General features: G+C 42.5%; 2 protein-coding genes across 2 annotated transcripts; both read left to right on the plus strand.

Annotated features, from left to right (window-relative positions):
• Window positions 1-1233: 1233 nt before the first annotated feature.
• On the plus strand, window positions 1234-9423 carry obi1 (ORC ubiquitin ligase 1). The gene is made up of 6 exons (XM_030377777.1): window positions 1234-1391; window positions 1712-1847; window positions 2040-2128; window positions 2520-2765; window positions 3174-3262; window positions 6934-9423. The coding sequence occupies exons 1-6, from the start codon at window positions 1320-1322 to the stop codon at window positions 8381-8383; spliced, it is 2082 nt and encodes a 693-aa protein (XP_030233637.1). The 5' UTR covers window positions 1234-1319; the 3' UTR covers window positions 8384-9423.
• A 1014-nt stretch (window positions 9424-10437) lies between these two features.
• On the plus strand, window positions 10438-13555 carry pou4f1 (POU class 4 homeobox 1). The gene is made up of 2 exons (XM_030376051.1): window positions 10438-10936; window positions 11407-13555. The coding sequence occupies exons 1-2, from the start codon at window positions 10814-10816 to the stop codon at window positions 12403-12405; spliced, it is 1122 nt and encodes a 373-aa protein (XP_030231911.1). The 5' UTR covers window positions 10438-10813; the 3' UTR covers window positions 12406-13555.
• The last annotated feature ends 2504 nt before the right edge of the window (window positions 13556-16059 follow it).

Genomic DNA, 16059 nt, shown 5'->3' on the forward strand with positions numbered 1-16059 from the left:
GAGTCCATTCAGGCTGACCCTTTTTCAATATCCGAGGAGCATTTTCAATGGCTACAGACCCAAATTCCTCTGGACACAATTGGATAGACCTATAACCAATCAGAGCAAAAAACGTGTGACACATCAGCAACAGCCATCTTTGTTTTTTTATTAAAAGGCCTCATAGGTACTCCCATAGGACCCTCCTCTGTCTTGTATCAACCCAGCCACATATTACATAAATGGTTGTGATTAGCCCGACCCAGGCCAGGTCAGCTGGAAAACTGTCTGATCAGGAGGGGGTCCAACCCATGTCAGAGCAAATCAAAGTTGGGGAGGGAGGGGGGGTAATGATCAGAGCTGAACCCGACTGAAAAAATGGCCGGTAGTCGCTGTCTTACTTTTTCTGTCTTCATGAGATTCTGAAACGTGTCTGCTCACTACGGTGGTGCAGACACTCAAAGATAGGAAGCGCTACAACCAAAGAATGAGCGGGAATCATCGTCTCGAATGAGGACGTCAATGAGTAACTCGAGTCAAGACAGCCTGTCAGCTGCACTGACAGGCTGAATAAACCATTCTAACTGGGACGTCTGCTACAAGAAGAACGACTAATCAATGCAACAAAATCACATTTTTGTAATTAATCATTAATGGGCTTACATAGCCTACTTGCATAAAGGTGTGATGCTGAATCAATGCATTAAATATAGCCTTATTAATTGTAACACATTAAATGTATGTTTTGTGGTGCGGGTTCTACCAATGGACCTGGTAACTGACGCCATTTTTGCAAAAACATTGAAACTCCATGACAGGAGTAGGTCCTGAGTAGGTCTGCCCCTCACTAGTAGCCTTGAAAGGAAGTGATGGTCAGGACCTAGTGCTAAAGCTAGCAATCTAGAGCTAGCATGCCGATGGCGCGTTCTTGTCATGGATGCATCGAATGTAAAGGTTCCTGTGAGACGGAAGAAGCACTTGGAAAGACGATGCCTGTTGACGATAAATATACATTTCGGGATATATATATATATATTTTTTATTATTATTATTTTTAATTAAAAAATACAAACAGCAGATTGTATTCAAAAGAGTATTATAAATAAACTTTCCTAATCACCTCAAAACATTTCATGAACTGTGGAGAATTTGCAGCGCTAATTCGTGACTACTGAATTATTACGCCATAACGCAACGGGTGACGACCGTAGCCAGAAGTAAAAGCGTTTTTGTTACTCGTTGCTCGCCGTAGTCCCGGAAGAACCGGCGCGCTGTGTTCAATTTCTGCAGGCGGTGTGTTTTGTTCGGTTCATAACTGTATGGTCTGATAACAAAGAGGCATGGCCATTAATATTAAATCCTCTACGTTTTCCATCACCCTTCCCATGTCCTGCCAGATATGTCTGGGAAAGGTAAACACACATTTAGTTATTACAGCAATCATTCTGGGGTGATCTTATCACCAATCTAGTGAATGTTTGGTTCTCCTTTTCCATTATCCTTTAAGGTTCACCACGATGTTGTGTTGTTGCTTTGGTCCTTCTTTTAAATAATAATTTACTATAACTATAAAATAGCCTTTAATAATGTTTAAACGTTGTGGCCAAATCTTTGCATAATGTTTATCTGCATATACGTAACGCATTTGGTAGAGCTACAAGATATCTTGCAAGTTGAAGAATTTTGCATGTTGAGATGTTCAAGGTTGAGATGTTCGGTCAACCTTTTGCAGGTTCGACAACCGGTTATCTGTCCGAACTGTCACGTGTTCTGCTCCAGCTGCATGGAAACCTGGATGCAGAGCGTGAGCCAGTGTCCCGCGTGCCGCGTCCCCATCACCAAAGACAACCCCTGCAGAGAACTGATAGGTGTGCTATAACCTTTATCAATATTTATTGTCTCATAAGTCCGCTATATCCTGGCCTATACTTGGCCTATTTTGCTCAAACATGTTATGTAAGTAGTCCCTGAGGACCTGAAGGGTTGGGTTGAACTTAACTCTGGCAGTGTGTGAGCGCTGCTGGTCCGCTTACCAACGTGTCATGCGATGTGTGTTTCAGCCGGCAGCGATGGAGAGGAGATCCAGAACAGAGAGACCAGCAGGAGACTGAGGAAGATGAGAGGAGCGCTGCTTCTACGAGAATATGAGGTACACCTCAGAAAACACCCACACAGAAATCTAACATATTTACATTATGCAGAAAAAAAATCCTGGTAAAAATATGTTGTTGAAATGTGGTCATCGTCTCGCTCCCAGATCTAAAAGAAAAGTATTGTGCTGAATATTGATTGAGGGACGTTTAATTAAGCTATTTAACTCAGATTATTCTGACACATTATGAATAACTCACCAAAAGGTAACTGCTAACTTACTTATTATGAAATTTAAACATAACTCAATAAAGTAATTCCTCAGAATGTTCAGTATTTCTCAAATAAATAAATTAAACACAGCTATTTTCACTCCGACCGAACCAAAATAACTGACTGCAGTCTTCCCTCTGACTCCCCCCTAACCCTGTCATCTCTCCGCCCAACAGGATGAGATTGATCGGCTGCTTCAGGAGAACGAGGAGTTGAAGAGCAGACTACAGATTGTTGGGGAAGAGATGCCTGCCCCCAGCCACCAGGAGGCTGCGTGCAGCACCCAGGACCCGAACCCGACTGCAGGCCCCTCAGAACAGAGGAGCTCTGATCTCAGTGAGCTCCAACAGCTCGGCCACGAGTTGAAGCACGCTACCGACGTCTGCAGCAAGGCGAAGGAGGACATGGAGAGGCATAAGCAGGTACGGTCGAACTGGAGAAGCACCCCCACGGCCCACCCCTCCTCCTTTCTACCGCTGTTCTCTCTTCCCCTCCTCTTCCTCCTCCTGAGATCTCCCTGTTTTAAGAGGAAGTTAAGAAAATACCGACATGCTGGTGGTGCTTAACAGACACAGAAGTGACCTTAGATAACATTATATGAATTGTTTTCTTTAAGAAGCCTGTTCGCAAAGCACACGCGTCACACTCTGGGCTGTTGTATATTATAATTATTACATTATATTCCATTTTCTGCATTGTCTGTGAAATTAAATATCCAGGAAAAAGTCCTGATGAATTGCTTCTTTTTTTTTTACATTTTGTTTCGCTACACAAAATGTAAATTTGCCCTCTATTAACAGTCTTGAATTCACTACATTTCCCCGCCGCAGACAAACAAGATGCTGAGGTCTCAGAACTTGGACTTGGTGCAGGAGAACATGAACCTCCGAGCAGAGGTGTCCAGCCGCTCTCCACAGAAGTAAGTAACCTCATTATGAATAGGTATAGCGTCCTCATCATAGATATCATAGTAACCTCATTATGAATAGGTATAGCGTCCTCATCATAGATATCATAGTAACCTCATTATGAATAGGTATAGCGTCCTCATCATAGATATCATAGTAACCTCACTATGAATAGGTTTAGCATCCTCATCATAGATATCATAGTAACCTCATTATGAATAGGTATAGCGTCCTCATCATAGGTATCATAGTATCCTCATTATGAATAGGTATAGCGTCCTCATCATAGATATCATAGTAACCTCATTATGAATAGGTATAGCGTCCTCATCATAGATATCATAGTATCCTCATTATGAATAGGTATAGCGTCCTCATCATAGATATCATAGTAACCTCATTATGAATAGGTATAGCGTCCTCATCATAGATATCATAGTATCCTCATTATGAATAGGTATAGCGTCCTCATCATAGATATCATAGTATCCTCATTATGAATAGATATAGCATCCTCATCATAGATATCATAGTAACCTCATTATGAATAGGTATAGCGTCCTCATCATAGATATCATAGTATCCTCATTATGAATAGGTATAGCGTCCTCATCATAGATATCATAGTATCCTCATCATGAATAGATATAGCATCCTCATCATAGATATCATAGTAACCTCATTATGAATAGGTATAGCGTCCTCATCATAGATATCATAGTATCCTCATTATGAATAGGTATAGCGTCCTCATCATAGATATCATAGTATCCTCATTATGAATAGGTATAGCGTCCTCATCATAGATATCATAGTATCCTCATTATGAATAGATATAGCGTCCTCATCATAGATATCATATTATCCTCATTATGAATAGATATAGCATCCTCATTATAGATACCATTGTTATGAATAGATCTAGAATCCTCATCATAGATATCACAGTATCCTCATTATAGATATCACAGTATCCTCATTATAGATATCACAGTATCCTCATTATAGATATCACAGCATCCTCATTATAGATATCACAGTATCCTCATTATAGAAATCACAGTATCCTCATTATTGATATCACAGTATCCTCATTATAGATATCGCAGTATCCTCATTACAGATATCATAGTATCCTCATTATAGATATCACAGTATCCTCATTATAGATATCACAGTATCCTCATTGTAGAATGGTATAGACTGGTTTCCAGGCAAAGTCACAGCAGATGGGGCAGAAAGTATAGGCAACAGATAGACAACAATCATGATGGCAAGGTATGTTGTGCTGTTAACTGTGCTAATTCCAGCCAGGCCAGGGATAGACTTTTTTTATTTCCTTTCATCTAAATAGGACGGTATTGATCCGAGACAGATAAGTCATTAAAAGGGTGGATTTGAGTCGTAATACAAGGATTTGTACGTGCGTCGATTTTCTTCATTAGACACGCCAGGCTTCTATCAGATAAGTGTTGGCTATAATATCCTATTTTACTAACATAAATATTAAAGTAACCTCATAATAAATGCATATCATAGTATCTTCATTATAAATGTATATCATATTATCCTCATTTTAAAGTTGAGAATATCAGAATAATCATAGCAACATTATAAAAATATAGTATTGTAATTTCAAAAAGATACATATCAGTTGTCTTCAGTGGCTATACATAAGCAAAGAAAAGCGTAAGACATAAGCGTCTTAAAGTACCATATTAAGCGCTATATACATTTTATTTATTATTTATTAAAGAAATATAGATAAGCATACTAATTATTTGGGCTTGTTGACCTTTGAAATGCCAGGCAAATCCTGATTATACTCTTCCATGCTGATCTATTTATATAAATATAGTTATTATAAATATTGTCACTTTAAAGGTGAATCCAAATTTAGGCTGCTCCTTCATAAATAATTAGTCTGTTTATAGCAGAAATATTAACTCATGATTCTGCAAAGTAAAATCATGAACAGTCAGCAATGAGGGGCCCAGCAATATGGCTGAGGTTGTACCCTTTTTTTTCTCGACGGCGCATAAATCCAGTAGATTTTCTTTTTCTTAAGTGACACTGGACTGGCCCAAACACATCTTTAAACTCCTCCTCAGTTGGGCTCTGTGCCATCATTCAACAGCGCATCTGCAAAAAAAATTATCCGAAAATGATACATTAATTTTTAACAGCTCCTCCTTGTAGAAGATAGTCCAAATAGGTGTGCTGAAGTAAGTTAGGATAATACAGTGGAAGACCATCAGGGTGTTTCAGGGCCCTTCTGGTATGGGACCACACATAGAAACCTTCCGGCAGGGTGCGCTTCACGGGGCACACATTTATTTTCTCTTAACATGGCACTGGTCCAGTCTGGGCCAAAGTGACAGGGCTGTGTTATGTTCTAGTCGTGCCTGAGGGAGAGAAAATTGGATGGATTATAGTCCACTAGTTTGTTGTAGAGATGGTTTTAGGTCCCCACAACGGCACAGTCAATGTTATGTTCCTAAAAGTCTAAATGTCTCATTTTGATCATGTCAGTTCATGTTTTACTTGGTTACAATTACATTTGTTAGGTGGAGATTTTGCCATGTCTGCTTAGATTTCTGTGGCCAGAACACTTCATTAGTGTGTGTGTGCGTGCGTGCGTTCGGGTTTTGTGGGTCCATGCTCGGAAGACAAAACTCACCCCAGTGTATCGTTACCTTTTAATCGTAGTTTCAAAAGCAATTTGTGAGACCATTTTCTTTGTCTTGCTGCTCGGTTTGTCATGGTGATCGATAGATAGTTTTATGAGGGCGTTGGGATGAGAGGTACTTTAGTTGCTCTCTGAGCTAAGAGGTAATTCAAAGTCCATTTTGGTGATTCTGACAATGGCAACGGAGGCTATTAAGATGCTAGCTATGTGCCATCACTTTCTCATTCATCACAGTACAAGCTCTGAATTTTTCATTGATTTCAAAAAAATGTTTTTATATTACCCTTTTAAATTGAATTTCAAAAGCGGGGCTGCCAATGATTGACATTAAGATCTTTTTGTCTTTGAACTTGTAAATAACCCGTCGGATCCTAAATACTTTTTAACTGTTAAACTGATTATTGTGTTTATCAAAAAAGTTGCCACACAGTTCTTGTAATGTATACCAGGTGTGTTTGTATCGATATCATTTCGTTTTTACTAAATATTCTGTATTTCATTCAGATGTCATGCATGTAAAAAGTATTTTTACATGTATAGTCATTATATATGTGAAATCGATTGCCTTTCAATAATATTTGTTACTAAATAATTGCATTTTACATTGTGATCGCTATTACATAGACAGAAAATATATAAATATATTTTTTTATTAATTAAAAATAAACATAAAATACAAAATATAATGTTTGTAAACATGTACATGCACACTTGAATTAATCTCTTAACAGAAATGTTCTGTACTGTATTGCTATGATTTAAATGTCTTATTTCTATCACGGTCCGGTACTTTCTGCTATTACACCAACGTCTCCCATCTGGGATTGATAAAACGCATCATTTCAAATTAAGGTACCTGGGTAATCTTATATATATTGTATTTTGTCTGGACCCTGACCCAAAAGCCATTCCGGAGTTTAACTAAACTTGATCCATAAAAATGTGGATCAAATAATTGTCTATTTTTAACCGCATCCAATGATCTCTTGCCAGGTTCAGCCGCTACACGGTTGCTGCTCTGGAAGCAACCATTCAGCAGAACGAGTGGAAGATGAAGCAGCTGAACAAGGCTCTTGAGCAGAGCGACAAGACCATCGAATGTCTGCAGGCCCGGCTCCGGGGCGACGAGGGCAGTCCTCCAAGCCTCTGGGGGGCACCAGGTAACCAGGCGGAGAAGCAAAAACTGGTCATGATGACAAGGAGTCTGAGCGACACAGAGAGGCAATCCATCTGCAGCAACCCTGAAGGTCAAACTCTGACCACTGAAGGTCAAAGCTCGAATTTCCCGGCTTCTCCCGGGAGATCCGATGGCGAGAAGATGATGGGATTCACGGCAGCCAATTTTTATGGAACACCTCCAAAGCTGCAGCCCTCCACCCCCTCGTCAGCGTTCTGCTCCTTGTCTCTGAAGAGTCCGACTATCGTTGGCGGGAAAGCAGCAATAAAGTCGGGGACCTCACTGAGGAAGCTCAGCTTTGAAGATCCTCTTGAGAAGGTGAGAAGCACGGCCTCGCCAACGGAAAGCTGCTCTCCAAACCTTCCCAAACGCCTCGCTGCAAGTACTAAAGCCGAGATCTCCAAGAGCCCTTTCTGGTGTGCATGGCAGGGACCCAAACCTGATGATCCTCCCAGTGTTGGACCAATCAGTGAGGACTCCCAGATGGTTGGAGACGCCCCCTCTGCCGCTGCTCAGGTGAAGCCGGGCGGCTCCCACAGCTCCAGCGAGTCCTCCATGGACGCTGCATACCGCAGCAAGGTCTCCGAGTTGGACTGTATGATGTGGGACAGCGATAGCTCCTGTAGCCAAGGATCACGGTTCTCCCAGGGTGCCTCACCTGCTGCAGATCTAGACACCACTCTCGTTTCAAAACCCAAACCAGAGGCTGCCTCTGCGGCATCAATCGACGCAAGCAAATGTGATCCATCTTTCTGTGCACCAGACACTCTAGGCAAGGCCAGGTCTGTCGGGGAGAGGGCTGCTGGGGGAGGCGATGCTGACCAGGATGGCCCAAGACCAGCTACTAGTCTCGAGTCTGGTAGAGCAGATAGTCTTTGGTCTGGTAAGGCGGGGGGAGCCCAGGGTGGAGACAGCACTCTTGGTTTTGGTAGAGCCATTGGTCTGGGGTCTGAGAGGGTAGGCGTACTCCAGGGTATTGCAGCTAGTCTAGGGTGTAGTTGGCCGGGTGGGGCCCCTGTTCCAATCGTAGTCGAGGGCGAAGGGCTCTCTCAGACTGATGAGCTGTCCTTTGACATCCTCTTTGACCCATCGTTGGATGGTCCTGTAACTGGTTCTGATGACCCAGCTATCCTTCCACACAATAGTCCATCCCCTTCCTCTGCCTCTGGCTGGGACCGGCAGCTGTTCATCGGTCAGTCGACGAAGAGGAAGTCCCACAGTCCCTTCAACACTAACAGCCCCACAAAACTTTCAAAGTTTGTGTGAAAGTTTTGAGTCGTTGCTGTTTTTGTTTCATAAGAGCATGGTTAGTTTGGTCATGTTCCTGATTATGGTATTCAGATCGATTTGGCTAACCGACAAGGAATGTTCTTCTTGCTTTACTGACCAACTATTATTGAGTAACTACCGCGGCGCCCAATGAGTGGACTCACTCTCCCGGTATTAAAGATCAGATGTCCGGTACCCTATTGGGGATTCCTTGTTGGGACTTCCTCTCATATTTCTTCCAGTTCTGCACCAATTACCACAGGCATGATATCTTGAGCCAATTCCTTCACTAAGGTGGAGTCCGACTCAAAGCTTCTGTGGACATCACAGCCCCATCACGAAGAGTTCACCACGCCAAAGTCACAGTGGCATGGTAGAACTGCAACTCCAACCTCAAAAAGAGTAATTCAGATCTGCGGTCCAGATGTAACTTGCCAGACCAAAATTCTCCCTGATCTCCTAATCTGCTGTGGGTAGTAGAAATCACTCCCATTCTCAAACAAAGGAACTCTCATGGTCTGACTGTAGGATAGTCATTTCTCACTTTCATCTCAACCAGGTGACATGCTTATGGTTCTGGTGTACTTGGGCTGCTGGTTTAGTTGGTACCTTGTGCACAGTTTGAATTCTCTGTTAAGAAATGGAACGTTGTATTGATGTTCTGATGTTCTGTTTTTTTGGCCTTTTGGCTATTGTTAATCGCCAATGCTAACTTTTGAGTATATTTTGCGAGTGTTGTGATTGTTGGCCCACAGTTGGGAGATACTTCCTAGTGAGAGTGAGAGTTAACAAGAGTTACTGATACAAACATGAGCAGTGAGCTCATTCTAAATCGGAAGGTATTTTGTATGATGATAGTTGGAAATATGTTTGTTTCCACTGTTTTAGTCCTGGAATAGTTTCATAATTATGTCTTTTAAACGTTCAGAATATTTGATGTGTTAGTTTAACAAAATAACTTAACACTATTTGTGCTCTGTAATCATTATGATAAAACTTGAGCCTGAAATTGTTGCATTAAATACTTTTGACCCAAATTCCATGCATGTCTGCTTTTGTGTGGCCCACTTTCTTTTATGTAAGGTTGTTTAATAGTCGTAGAGCGAGTTAACTGCTCTTAGAAGTATTAAATTGTCTAAACTAAAGCGGATTTGAGTTTAAATCCTCAGCCTATAAAGAATAAATTAAAGGATGTGTATGAATACTCTGGCCTACGGAGGGGTCAACTAAAGCATGTGTTGGATTGAGTCCTCCGATCCAAGGAGGGCGGATTTAGAAGATGTGATAGTTTGACCCTTGTGACGTCTAAAGTTTAAACCAAAGGTTATTCTAACCCTGGCCTAGGGTGACTAACTGGGATGCATTAGATTGACTGCTCCAGCCCAAGGAGCGCAGATCTAAAGGATATGACAGTTTGACTACTTTGGATGTCTAAACAAAAGGATTTTATGAATTGCCCGACCTGGCCAATGGAGGAATATAAGGCTTTGTTCGTTTGACTGCTCTGTAGGTCCAAACTAAAGGTTAGTCTAATTTGAATACTATTTCTAAGGGAAGAACACGCTAGAGGATGTAATAGTATTTCGGGGAAGGCCATAATATTTCTAAGTGACGTGACACAAAACATTACAGGCTTCACTAAGTGCAGTATTTATTATGCAGATTTGCCATGCGTGTTTTATATTCAAATACCTTTATGCACTCCATGGAAATGTAATCGTTTGACCGTTGTGGTTTGAATAAATGAAGTGTACTTTTATTGGGATTCATTTCAGCAAGGTTCAGCTTGAGTATTTAATTAGTGTTATGCTTTATGATGAGGTAGGGGTGTCAGCACACACGCACACACATGCTTTACCGCCTGCTGCTGCGTGCATTCATTAATAATAATAAAAAAGTGTAATACACATTAATATTTATCTGATCTAATCTTATAAAAAAAATTATGTATCTTACTAACATGGTAAATAAATAGAGTAATGTGATGCTATTTACCGTCTTTGTTTAGGTCTCCTTGATAGCGGACCTCATTATGCAACGAAAACATTTTTTTGGTATAAAGTGTCAAGTGACCAAAAGACTGAAGCCATTTATCGTAGAACGCTGCTCTACTGGCCGCCCTGCTGTGGCTTGTCTGTTCTTCATGCAGCCCGCAAAATCTCGCGAGAACCAAGCCGAGGCATGACGAGATGAGGGGCTCAGGTGTAGGAGCGTGTCGCGGGACCGGGTCAGTGTGTGTGAGAGACTGCAGGCATCTCACATCATCTCCTCCCACTATTGCCAGCTACACACCACCACCACCACAACACTCAATCAGAGGAGGAGGAGGAGGACCGCTGCGTCTCTATGGTGATATCCTCCTTAGCGCGAGCAGCTCGTTCTCCCCCTTCTTCCCGCGCGCTTTAGTTTGGAGAAGCCCGCGCCAAGATGATGTCCATGAACAGCAAGCAGACGCACTTCGGGATGCACCCGTCGCTCCCGGAGCACAAGTACACCACCCTGCATTCCAGCTCCGAGGCCATCCGCAGGGCGTGCCTACAGACCCCGCAGGTAAGAACTTCATATGGTATCCGAACAAAGTTATTCTGCTCTCTCTGCGTCTCTTCCCGCGCTCGTAAAAGTAGCGGCGCGCTCCGAGGCTCCGAGACGCGCTTCATGTTTTCTTCATGAACTCCGAGCGCTGTGATGTTTCTGAGAGCATGCTTCCTCTGAGGTCCGCTCGTGCAGTTTTCTGTTTTAATGCTGATGAGTCGGGTACTAATCCCGCTGCGTGTTGTGGGTTATCAAAGCTCCCGGCTGTCAGAAACATTTATTAATGTTTTTCTTTTATTCTGACGCCCCCCATCCCTATCCCCACCACCCCACTCTCTCGTCTCTCTCTCTCTTATTCTGCTAATTCCTGCTCTATTTATTATCTTCCTCTACTCTCTCGGTCCTCTCTCTGGTACCGGTCCTTCCCATCTGCTCTCTCGGTCCTCTCTCCGGTGCCGGTCCCGCCTCTGATCTCTCGGTCCCCGTAGCTGCAGAGTAACATCTTCGCCAGTCTAGATGAGACGCTGCTGGCTCGCGCGGAGGCTCTCGCGGCCGTGGACATCGCCGTGTCGCAGGGCAAGACGCATCCCTTCAAACCGGACGCAACCTACCACACCATGAACACTGTCCCGTGCTCCTCCAACTCCACCGTGCCGCTGGCCCACCACCACCACCACCACCATCACCACCACCACCCGAACCACCTCGACCCCCCGCCGGACATCATGGACCACCTCAGCTCGCCCTCTCTCGCGCTCATGAGCGGCGGGCACGACGGGTCCGGTGGTGGCGGAGGTGGTGGAGGTGGAGGTGGAGGAGGTGGAGGAGGTGGGGGTCTGCTCTCTTCCTCGGCCCACGCACACTCCCACATGCACGGCTTGACTCACCTGTCTCACCACCAGGCCGCTATGAGCATGAGCTCCCCCCTCACCCATCACCACCACGGCCTCCTCCCGGGACATCACGGCGGTGGCCTGGGTAATAACGGACTTCCATCCATCAACGAGTCGGACACGGACCCGCGGGAGCTGGAGGCCTTCGCAGAGCGCTTCAAGCAACGGAGGATCAAGCTGGGCGTGACCCAGGCGGACGTGGGGGGCGCGCTGGCCAACCTGAAGATCCCGGGCGTTGGGTCGCTCAGCCAGAGCACCATTTGCCGCTTCGAGTCGCTCACGCTGTCCCACAACAACATGATCGCGCTGAAGCCTATCCTGCAGGCCTGGCTCGAGGAGGCGGAGGGCGCCCAGCGGGAGAAGATGAGCAAACCGGACATTTTTAACGGCGGGGAGAAGAAGCGGAAGAGGACGTCGATCGCTGCCCCAGAGAAGCGGTCTCTGGAGGCGTACTTCGCCGTCCAGCCAAGGCCTTCGTCGGAGAAGATCGCGGCGATCGCGGAGAAGCTGGACCTGAAGAAGAACGTGGTGCGGGTCTGGTTCTGCAACCAGAGACAGAAACAGAAACGCTTAAAGTTCTCCGCTGCGCACTGACGGAGTTTTGGAGTTTTTTCTGGGAGACTGAATTTGGGGACCAAGGAACAATTTCACACCACGTTCAGTCTTTTATCTCCGACCAATTTTGACAATGTGGCGTCCAATGGGCTTTAGAGATGTCCGTTCTGTCTGGTTTATCTGGATCTATGGGGATATATCTTCATATATATCTGCATACATCTGCTTTATTTTCACGTTATTGGTGAATGTGAATATGGGAATAGCAGCGGACAAGAGGAGAGAGGTAAAGTATTTCCCCTCTCATGATCTGAAGTTTATAGCCATTAACAATTTACCTCATTCATTGTTGTTCTGTGTTCCGTTGCTGTTTTTTTATTCTTGTCGTTGTTGTTGTTGTTGAATTATTTATGAGGCTGTTCATTTATTCATCCGTTCGTTTGTTATGCTTTTAGAGGTTTGTGTAAATTCAAATTAAGTTGCGAAACCGATGGCTGTACATGAACAACGTTTGTGGGCCTGCATGGAGAACAAACTGACAGACAACGACCACATAGGCTAGCCTATATATAGATTTATTATTTTGAACTTGCACAGAAATTGAATCGTTATTGCGAAATGGTTTTGTATATAAAAAATAATATCACTTTATCACTTCTACAGAAGTAGGCCTAATGTCCTTCGTTTGGAAATAATTTATGGTCGGGCCTTTTTTTCTAGCGACGTGATTTGGCTTTCACCTAAAAAGTAAAACGTTTCAGAAGCACGACAGTAATGTGGATCCTGCAAAAGATTATTGATAATGGTTCATGATAATGACAAGGCCTACTTATAAATGGATAGGGGAACGGAAGGTTTTTATTGGTGTGTTCAGTTTGCCGTGCAAACACTATGCATTAAGATGCTCCCCGGGTGCACCAGAATGAAGGAGTTTTAAATGTTTTCACCTCAATGATGTCTGCGTGTTGATTGTTCAGTAAAACCAACTCTACTTTGTGCACAAACATGTTTACAAGCTGCGGCCACGTGCGCCTCCTCCTCTTCCTCTTCCTCTTCCTCCTCACCTCTTTTCACGTCTTCCTTCTCCCCTTCCTCACCTCTCTCTCTCTCTCCCTCTCCTCTGTCAGCCAAACTAATCCGGGAAGTGTTCTCATGAAGTCTTCTCATAAATAAATGAATCCAACATGTATTCCTGACTTTGATGCTTTCTGCTGTTTATTCTTTAAGATATATTTGATTTTATGTGCTTATTTTATCTAAATGTTTTGCTGAAGTTGGGATGTGAAATGGTCCTGATGCACACGAATGTCATTAATGTAGACCTATGGATCTGCAAGGTACATAATACTTATTTATATAAAATAAATGTAGAAAATCAGGCAGACGTCGACATTTCACAAATCGTAGCCTTATTTTTTTTTTATTGTTTTATCGTGTTGTTTTTGTATGTGGATTGTCACTAAATGGGATTTATAACGTTGCTGAAGCATTCGGCTGAATTCATGACAGAGAAGTTAACTGCCCTCGTACAAATTATGAATGTTATCCTGCAGAGCCTGTATCCGTTTATTATTATCATTCCAATAATAAGGCTTTGATAATAAAACATTTTTACACGATATAGGACAACCAAAAAATGTATCTGCCTTAATCCCTGTGTTGGTTAGACCTTTTATCTGTTAAATTATTTGAATAATTAAAAAAATACGATTTGCGAGATACTGGTTAAAAATACTCTGATAGTTATTACAGGCTTTTATGTTGACTGAAGACAGTATTTTGGTCCTCCACAATTATTGAAACTACATTTAAACAACTTTTTTTTAATGTGGATTAATGAGATGTTACGTTTATATTAAACGTTTAAGACATACTTTCATAAATATTACATTTCAAGGCATGTGCCATAATTCATATGTCTATGAACCTAAACTAGACTAAACAGAGGTGCGTGTATTCAACTTGATTGACCCGTCAACAATTTGAATATGCATATGGCTTCTAATAATAATGTCTAATCATTTAAAAAAAATAATGCAATGACAAAGAAATACAGGCTAGCGAATATTATTTTTATGGGCCTATATGTTTCTTTGCCTGTTGTCTTTGTAAAAGCAGACAATGCAACATTAATCGTTAAAGGTCCATATCAATATTAATACATTTATTTAATATTAATCAGGCAGAGTGGATAGAATGTAATATTTCAGACAGCTCGGAGGAGGAGGTGGTTTTATTGCTTTTCTCCTGGTGACGAGGAGGAGGAGGAGGAGGAGGAGGAGGAGGAGGAGGAGGAGGACGTGAGTAAAATGTTACGTCTGTAGTCTCATGTGGCCGACAGATCTTTTTGATTTACAGAAGCACTTGAAGGATAATATACATTTAATTTTTTTGTAAATACATTTTACAATGTTGGATGCCAATTGTAATCGGTGGCATAATTGTAGGCATAATTTTAGCCATGTAAGAGTAAACAAAAAATGTTGTGATTTCTAAAACCTTTTAGAGTATTTTACAATATTTTAAAATAGAGTTTGTATATATATATTTTTTCTTGCTCTTTAAAATGTTGATTAATCAAACATTGTATGAAAGTTTAGTATTCACACGAATTAGGCAACAAAATCAAAACATGTAGGCCCATAGTTGTATATTATTCATAGATATAGCCTACTATAATGTACATAATGTATAGGCTATAGGGCTATTTTAAAGTAGATCAACTGGTGATATTTCAGCACCAAAGGCTCCGTCTAGAATAGATTGATGCAGTATTAAAAACCTGCAGGTCCACTATATCTAAATCTATCCATTTATGATGTCTCTCTCTCTCTCTCTCTCTCTCTCTCTCTCTCTCTCTCTCTCTCTCTCTCTCTCTCTCTCTCTCTCTCTCTCTCTCTCTCTCTCTCTCTCTCTCTCTCTCTCTCTCTCTCTCTCTCTCTCTCTCTCTCTCTCTCTCTCTCTCTCTCTCTCTCTCTCTCTCTCTCTCTCTCTCTCTCTCTCTCTCTCTCTCTCTCTCTCTCTCTCTCTCTCTCTCTCTCTCTCTCTAGATGCTATGGCGCCCATATGGGCTATCCAATATCTCTGGGGAGCTCTCTGCTTAGGGCCCTGCTGAAGTAGCACATCCTATATGTGGGAATGTATTTAATATATTTAGCATAGAATAATATAATATATTGGATGTGTGTTGATGTAGGGATGGCCGCAGGGGAGACGGAGGTTCCCATCTGCCTGCCGCCATTTATCAGGCACAGGCAGACAGACAGGCAGAGAGACAGACAGGTAGACAGACAGGTAGACTGACATTCAGACCGATGGAAAGACAGCAAACCTCCTCAGAGCTCATGTTCAGATAACGGAGAAAAGCGACATATAAAGTGGTCTCCTGTTAACCTCGCATAATATATATTTTTAAATCGATCCTGAAAAATAATAGTATTACAGAATAATACAATGAATTAAAAATAATTTCATTCAATTATGTATTATTGTAATGACGCCACTCATATAAGAGGCCCTACTCTGCCGCGGGACAGGTTTGGTTCTCGGTTCTATCTCAGACCAGTGGGGGCTTGTGTCGACCACCGGGAGCAGAAATGAATCTGCAGCCTGTTATAGTGGAGATGCAACTAACCATAACTGACTGACTGGCTCACTCACTCATTAACTGACTGATAGACAAACAAACTGATC

This window comes from Gadus morhua, chromosome 14 (assembly GCF_902167405.1).
Source record: "Gadus morhua chromosome 14, gadMor3.0, whole genome shotgun sequence".
NCBI classification, from domain to species: Eukaryota; Metazoa; Chordata; class Actinopteri; order Gadiformes; family Gadidae; genus Gadus; species Gadus morhua.

Excerpts from the sequence above, each read along its gene's own strand:
- obi1 (XM_030377777.1), top strand. The coding sequence starts at position 1,320 with ATGGCCATTAATATTAAATCCTCTACGTTTTCCATCACCCTTCCCATG. Across the intron at positions 1,848-2,039 it reads CCCCTGCAGAGAACTGATAG|CCGGCAGCGATGGAGAGGAG; the intron begins GTGTGCTATAAC and ends TGTGTGTTTCAG. Across the intron at positions 2,766-3,173 it reads ACATGGAGAGGCATAAGCAG|ACAAACAAGATGCTGAGGTC; the intron begins GTACGGTCGAAC and ends TCCCCGCCGCAG.
- pou4f1 (XM_030376051.1), top strand. The coding sequence starts at position 10,814 with ATGATGTCCATGAACAGCAAGCAGACGCACTTCGGGATGCACCCGTCG. Across the intron at positions 10,937-11,406 it reads CGTGCCTACAGACCCCGCAG|CTGCAGAGTAACATCTTCGC; the intron begins GTAAGAACTTCA and ends CGGTCCCCGTAG.